Here is a 7173-nt window from a genome sequence, read left to right as displayed (position 1 = left end):
CTGGGAGTCTGGACATGGTCCACATGAACCCTGTAGAGGGCTAGCCTGAGGGCACCTGGGGAAGGTGGCAGCTGTTTCTAGGGATTTTTGCTCCTGGCCCAGCTGAAGAAGAACTGGGTTTCTCATGCCTTATTGTCCTAGCCCCTGCTGCAACCGTGGTTATTTCTCAGCCTGTCTTTGCGGGACTGCTTTTTAAGGAAACCCACAGCTCATTGGGCTCCTGACTATGGCAGCTACTCCCCTGGGGCTACCCCCAGTCATCCTTATTCTGGTAACTCCTGGTTACTATAGGGATGAGATGCAGAGACTCTGGAAGGTTGTAAGCCTGCGATTTATTCCTGACCATCCAAGTCATGAATGGGTGAGTTTCAGGGCTCCAGGCCCACTGTACCTGATCTTGTGGGTAGTGTTGGTGTACTAGGATGTGGTGTTCTGGGAGATATCATCCTGAAAACTGCCATGGACTGTGGCTTTAGACCACAATTGAATGTAGGAGTCTATACTACTCTGTGATGCTGCTGGTAAAGCATTTCTAGGTATCAAAACTGCTCCCCAAGGCCGCTGGGATGTCATGTGAGACAAAGCCCTAGGGTAGGTGTGGCAGATAATGAGTTCTCTGCCTGCTGGGTCCCTGAGGGCTGTTTGGTCTTACACCTGGGACAAATGACTGAGGTGCCAGTTAACATTTCAAAGTGGCCTCTGGACATCAGGTTCTCCCAGCATCCCTCATTCCCATCCTGTTTCAGGGAATGGCAGACTTGCTTGCCCTCTACCCTGAACTGTGCAGCCCAAGGCCTGAGCCCCAACAACCAACTTTCCCATCACAGCCCACCTACTCTGGTCCTTTCCTATGTAACTCAGCCATATTGGCCATGGCAGTTTCTTGGCCCAGGCCACCCCACTTGGTTGTCATCTCCTCTCCCCTCTCCTCATGTGGCCAGGCTCACAGTCATGTTCACTCCAAACTCACCCAGATGTCTCCATCTCTGCCTGTGCTCTCCCTTTTATCTACAATAAACCTTCTCCTCCTCCATATCTAGGAGCAGTCATGTCCTTCCTTTTTCATCCTTTTTCCCCTTCATCTGGGGCCAACTCTGATATGTTATCGGATCTCAGTTTGTCCTGAAGGGGAGAATTCATCTGTAGTACCACCAGACACAGTCTTCACATATATATGTATTTTTCCAGAAACCTACAACAGGTAAAATATGGAAAGGTTTTAGACCAAACATTTTCAATTAAAAAATGAAACTGAGAAAAGAATTCTCTTTCAGGATGTAAATGAGACAGTTTCCATGAGAAAGTTTTTGCAGTCACTGAATTCATTAGAGTCACACGTCTCCCAGCATCCTGCTTCTGGGCAGCCTTGGGTTAAAGTAGCTGTTGGATCCACGTGTGCCTAGAGGGGAAGATGAGGCATCTGGACAATTGAGTTAAAAAGGGGATGGGGAGAACCTGATGGCTCCTGTAAAAGAATCAACCTGAGGTCCCAGGCAAAGCTGTTGCTAAGCGACACATCCTCTAGAGCGCCCCATGGAGTAGCACTTGAACTCGCTTGTAGTCCAGGAGGGAGTGAGGCTTGTGCTCCTCCTGCCCAGCCTCTTGGGTCGTTTGGAATTCCAGGTGGCATCAACTGGCCCAGTATTGTTCTTCTCTATCTTTATTCCTCATTTCCTTCTTACTTTATGCCCCCCATTCTATGCTTCTCTATCTCTGTGTCTCTCTTGGTTAGTACAGCAAGAAAGTGTCTGCAATGTCACATTTAAACACCCCACCACACAGACATACAGGGCAAAAGCAGGGGCATCTCTTAAGTTCAAGGCCACCATGGCCCATATAGCCAGTTCCAGGATAGCCATGTTTACAAAGAGATCCTGTGTCAAATAAGTTACAAATACAAAGCAAATAAATGAATCTTAAAATCAAACAAAAACCTGTGAGCCTGAGTTAGGATGCCAGCAGCCACATGAAAAGCCCCATGTGTCTCTGCTGCCCATAACTTCAGTGCTGTGGGGGCGGAGTCAGAGTCCCTACTTCAAAGACATGAGGGAGAAAGTGATGGAGCAGACACCTGAGTCTCCTTTGTCCTTTTCAGACTGTCACATATATGTAACACACACATTCTCTCTCTCTGTCTCTCTCTCTGTCTCTCTCTATCTCTTTCTCTCTCTCTGTCTCTCTATCTCTATCTCTCTCTCTCAAATCACACATACTGTACTCTCACACACTCTCATTAACACTGTCACACACACACATTCTCTCACACACTGACATGCTCTCAGAATGCTCGTACTCATGGGGAACTCTCACACGCATTTTATAACTCACTCTGTCACACTGTATGTGTGTGTGTGTGTGAGAGAGAGAGAGTATATGTGTGTGTTAATATGTGAGAGTAGGTGTGGATGAGAGTGAGTTTGGGTGAGAATAAGTGTGACTGTGTTTGTGAGTGTGTGAGAGATAGCGTGTGAGAGTGTCACTGTGATTCTGTTTGTGTGTGCGCATGAGTTCATACATGGAGTTGCATCAGGGATATTACATTCTTAGTGTGAACTCAGCAAGAATCAGGAGGTTTTTTTTTCAATCAGAGGCCTCAGAGGGAAGCTGTTCATTTTGCAGGCTCTGAGGACTGGGGAACACTCCCTGGGCCACCTTGATACACGGCATCCGGTGACAATGGGAGTTTCAAATAAAACTTCATTTACTACAAGAGCAGGTGGCTTGTCAATGTCAGTGTGGGTCCCTGTCCCATTTTTCTATCCCCCTTCACTGCTGACCTAAAGTCTGAATACCCACAGGAGACTTACTCTCAAACCTTTTAAGGACCACAACCAGGACAGTGACCTGCCAGTGTGACAGGTGAAAAAATTCAGGCATTCACAGGAAGACAGTAAGACAGTAGTAGGGAGACTGTGACATGCTCTCTGCTCTGTGGTAACAACTGGCATTTGGTTATAGTTTATAGTGGCTGGTTCCTTTTTTTCCTTTTTGTTTGTTTCTTTTTCCAGAGAGGGTTTCTCTGTGTAACACTCCTGGCTGTCTTGACACTCACTATGGAGGCTAGTATGATCTCGAACTCAGATCAGCCTGCCTCTATATCCTGACTGATGGGATTAAAGGCATGCACCACCATGCCTGGATATAGCAACTTTTCCACTTTGTAGTTTTCTATGCAGTCTAAGGTTTCCATTTAGCATTTATTAAAAGCCCAGGAAGCTCATTATCAACACTACATTGCACTTCATCTGGTAAAGCCATTGCCCCGGGACCTGGTGTGACTGTACTCCTGCACCAATTGTGTCTTTGAATGTTCAGGTGACAGGTTCTGTTACTCTCTACCTTATGTCCTGAGACTGCATCTTTCACCAAATCTGGAGCTAGACTGCAGTCGGGAAACCCCAGTGGTCCTCCCATCTCAGCTTCCCACAGCCCTGGCACATGTGTAACTGTGTCTTTTACATGGGAGTTTTAGATCCACACTAAGGTTCTCATGTGTGTGCAGCTAGTACACTTAACCTGTGAGGCTGTCTCCCCAGAATCTGTCTCCGTTTTCACAGGAGAATTTTTAAAAGTCTGGAAATTGTCCAGATAGAGCCCCAGGGCCCAACTGACCATCTGTGAAAAGTGCTGTGTGTCTGGAGACTGTGGCTACTGTGTGGGAGAAGCTGGGGATGAGCAGGGATGGGCAGAGGGAGGTCAGGGTCAGACCAGGCAGAAGAGCAGCAGACACCCCAGGTCCTGGGAAGACAGAGGTGTTGGAGAACAGGCAGTGGTAAGGTTTGGAACCTCTCAACTTGACTTTTGTGGCAAAACATCTAGGCCAGCACCCAGGCATGTCTAATGGTATGTGTCTGTAATGTACCTCTCCCTTCTCCTGCCTTCAGCCTCAAGCCTGTATACGTGTCAGTTTGTGGCAGTTGGGCGAATGCTGCTTGAAGTCCTCATCCCCTTTCTCATCAAGTTTAACATGTCTCCCCATGAGATGGTATAAACATCCTCTGGAAATGTACTATGGGACAGACCATATGTACTGGATAATGGTGGTACATTGCCAGGTAAGTGTGTGCTGCCTCCCAGTGAAAGCTGCAGCAGGCAGGCGTCAGATGCAAATGCTTCCCACCCCAGGAAAGTATTTTCCTCCCCTCCATTCACACTTTGTGTGTGTCACATCATTCATCTCTATTTCCTTCATTTACCTGTCCCTTCCCATCCATCCCCTGACATCGCAACCACTTCCTCAAAAGTAAAATTAAATTTAAGAGAAAAAAGTATACAAAGTGGGAAAAAACATAAGCCTCATCACGGAAGCTGTAGAGTGACACAGGGAGTCATGCAGTAAACACTCTTATCCATATATGTTTGCTTGCAAGTGTTCATTGAAGAGACTCATTGGTCTGGGTCTAGGCATTTGCATTTGGTTTCGGCTACACTATCCATGCCCTGGACCCACACTGGACTCCTGTTGATTATTCTGCTGCTGCCCTGTGTAGTGGAAATCCTGCGGCATTGTGTCTGAAGGTTCACTCCCTTCATGTCCTCTGGCAATCACAGATGGTGGTGATGGTGGGGAGGACCAACAAGAAACCCTGGTTCTGGGCCTGGGTCTGGGCAGGGTTGCTCAGCCTGCCAGCTCTGCCTTGTCCTCACCCATAGGGTGAGCTCTCTAGCATTGCACTGGCAAACTCACCCCTTGCAGAGATGAGCAAGGGGCAGGGACAGTTGTCCTAGTTTCATTTCCTCAGGGTCAGACCTCTCAAGGCTGCACCTGGGGCCAGCGCTACTGTATTGTCCAGAGGTGGCAGAGGGGACACTCCCCTGAGAGGTGCAGCTGATGAGGGGCAGAAACAGCTCTCCCCAGGGAGATTCTCACCTCTCCTTCATTCACTCTTCCTTCAAGGGCTCTAACAGGATCACTTTTATTGCAGAATTCTGGGAGTGTTGTTGTGTGACAAATCCTTTCCTTGGGAGGCAAAACAAAATCATCTCCTCACCCCAGGCAGAGAACCCACAACAGACCAAAATGCAGATAACAGCCAGCTCATCTGTGTGAAGCAATGAGTTTCATTTGAGTCACTTACAGGAATATGGTGAGGGTGAGGGATCACTTACAGGAGCAGAAATGACTCAAAGACAGCTGCATCACCAAAGGACACCCAGCACTGATGACAGAAGGCTCACAGAAGCTGGGACCCTGGAGCACACTGTACAGCCTGCTGGCAGCTCAGCAGGTTGGAGAGTGTCCTTTCCAGGTGCCTCAGATGGGCTAAACTCCTCCCAGGCAGAGTTGCTGGTTTCTGCTTGGCTGGGTGACTTCTCTTGTGTGAGAGTCATACTGCTTGGCTCTGCTTCCTCTGGCAGGGAGGGGCCTGGTGAATCTGTTCGGTTTCAGGGAGTTCTTGAAGATATTTTTGTTGTTGACCTCTCTACATGAGGAGGCTACCAATACAACAGAGGGGGGAAAGGATGAGAGAGAGAGAATGTATCTTGGCTGACAAGTGGGACGTCTGCACAGTGGGGCAGGTGTGGAAATAATGCCCCCCTGTGGCTCTGGATTCCTCACCCCAGATCCCCTTCTGCCCTTTATCCTCTGTGCTGTCTCAAGTCTGAATGTCATTGTCTAGGAACTGACTAGATGTGTGTCACCCAGGACTCTGATGGCTCTTCTTGCTCCTGCAGATTTGTGGCATAGAGCAACTGGACTTAAAGCTTGGGATCCCAATGGGTAAGGCAGACATCAGAAGGCTTTCTCTCCATGTAGGAAGAGGGTGCTGGTGTCTTTCCCTTGGTTTCCTTGTGTGGCCACCTGTCACCCTTCTTCCCTGGATACAAGTGTTGTGAGCTGACCTGACAGCATGCACATGGTCACCCACAGTTGTGGAATCATTTCGTGTGTCCAGGGCTCCAGGAAACAGCTAAGCATATTGGGTCCTGAGACCACAGAGCCCTGTAATAGCAGTGATGGCACTAGAACCTAGTGACCATGTCTCTCCTGTTTAATCACACTGGAGTGCTGGGTGGTATTGGCCCAAGAGGAACTACACTGGGCATCTCCCCCAGCTTGGTATTAGCTCTACCTGTCTGAGGAGAGAGTGGTCCAGTGGATGGGTTGGAGCTGGACTGGCTGGAGGACTGGGTTTGGGTTCAGCATCCAGTTCTGCAGGATTCTCTAAGCAGTCTCTCCTTGGTCCACTCTAGGTGATGATAGCTTTTTTGGGCCCTGACTCTTGCAGCCTCAGTGAAGATTTTATGCATCTATTTCTCTGCTTGCTCCACACATTTCCAGTTTCCAGTCCCTCCTGCTTGACTCAGCTCTGGACTTCACATGATTGGCTTCTATGAACTTGTAATGTCTGTGTCCTGAGCCTTCTCCGTTCCTGGGTACAGGTTGGCTTTCTTGCCTGCTTTGTGCCTCTGATACTGACCTCAGAGATGACCCTTCTAAAGAGACCTCATCCATGTGAACGCCTTTCCTGGCCTCCCAGTGCAGCATGCCCCTCCGGTCACTCTGATCTGGAGGCAACTGTGGAGCAGGTATGGATGGGGACTCCATTCCCTGTGGATCTCTGAGCTACCAATGCTGGCTGGAAGTTGACCTGGTGCTGGGCAGAGGACTCTGTGCTCTGTGCTTAAAGGCACAATGGATGTGCACAGGGAACATCTGGTCACTTTTCCCACGTGCTCAGGACTTGTCTCCCAGTAGAGATGCTGAACCTAACCCCCATTCCAAACTTGTTTTTAACTAATTAAACTTTACTTCTTTTACAATAATTCTGTGCTGGCCTGGTCTGTCCTTATCTGGGTTCTAAAGCATAAAGTGGGTGTTGACCTCCAAAATTACAGGAGCACTGTGTGACATCTTCAGGACATTTCCTCACTGGGAGGATGGTTCCTGGTCCATTTCAGCAGCAGGGTACCTGGGGAAGGTCTAACAGGGAGGCTGTGTGGGAGCTGGGTGAAGCTGTGCTGGGCATAGGATAAGAAGCTGTGGCTTAACCTGGAGGGAGGGAGAGTGGTCAGTGACTGACAGAGTCAACACAGGAGCCACACTAATTCACTACAGGCCAGAGGGAGAAAGTGTCCTTGCACATGAAGACACCAGATGTCAAGGGAGCAGCACAGAAGGGATAGAGGCTGGGTACTGTGAACATGTCCTTCCTTCAGCTGATCCACAGG

The 7173-nt window shown here is 48.8% G+C and overlaps 1 protein-coding gene across 2 annotated transcripts; it reads left to right on the top strand.

Annotated features, from left to right (window-relative positions):
* On the top strand, positions 1-6768 carry LOC121139450 (protein TCL1B2-like). Of its 2 annotated transcripts, none has more exons than XM_040743348.1 (4): positions 1-361; positions 3885-4055; positions 5622-5722; positions 6196-6768. In XM_040743348.1, exons 1-4 carry the CDS (start codon positions 227-229, stop codon positions 6197-6199), a joined length of 411 nt encoding a protein of 136 aa, XP_040599282.1. In that variant the 5' UTR covers positions 1-226; the 3' UTR covers positions 6200-6768. The 2 variants fall into 2 exon arrangements, with proteins under 2 accessions (XP_040599282.1, XP_040599283.1); XM_040743349.1 differs by having other exon boundaries at positions 30-361; positions 5677-5722.
* Positions 6769-7173: the final 405 nt, after the last annotated feature.

The sequence above is a fragment of the Mesocricetus auratus genome, unplaced genomic scaffold (assembly GCF_017639785.1).
Source record: "Mesocricetus auratus isolate SY011 unplaced genomic scaffold, BCM_Maur_2.0 Super-Scaffold_15014, whole genome shotgun sequence".
NCBI lineage: Eukaryota > Metazoa > Chordata > Mammalia > Rodentia > Cricetidae > Mesocricetus > Mesocricetus auratus.
This window is presented reverse-complemented; position numbering and strand designations above follow the sequence as displayed.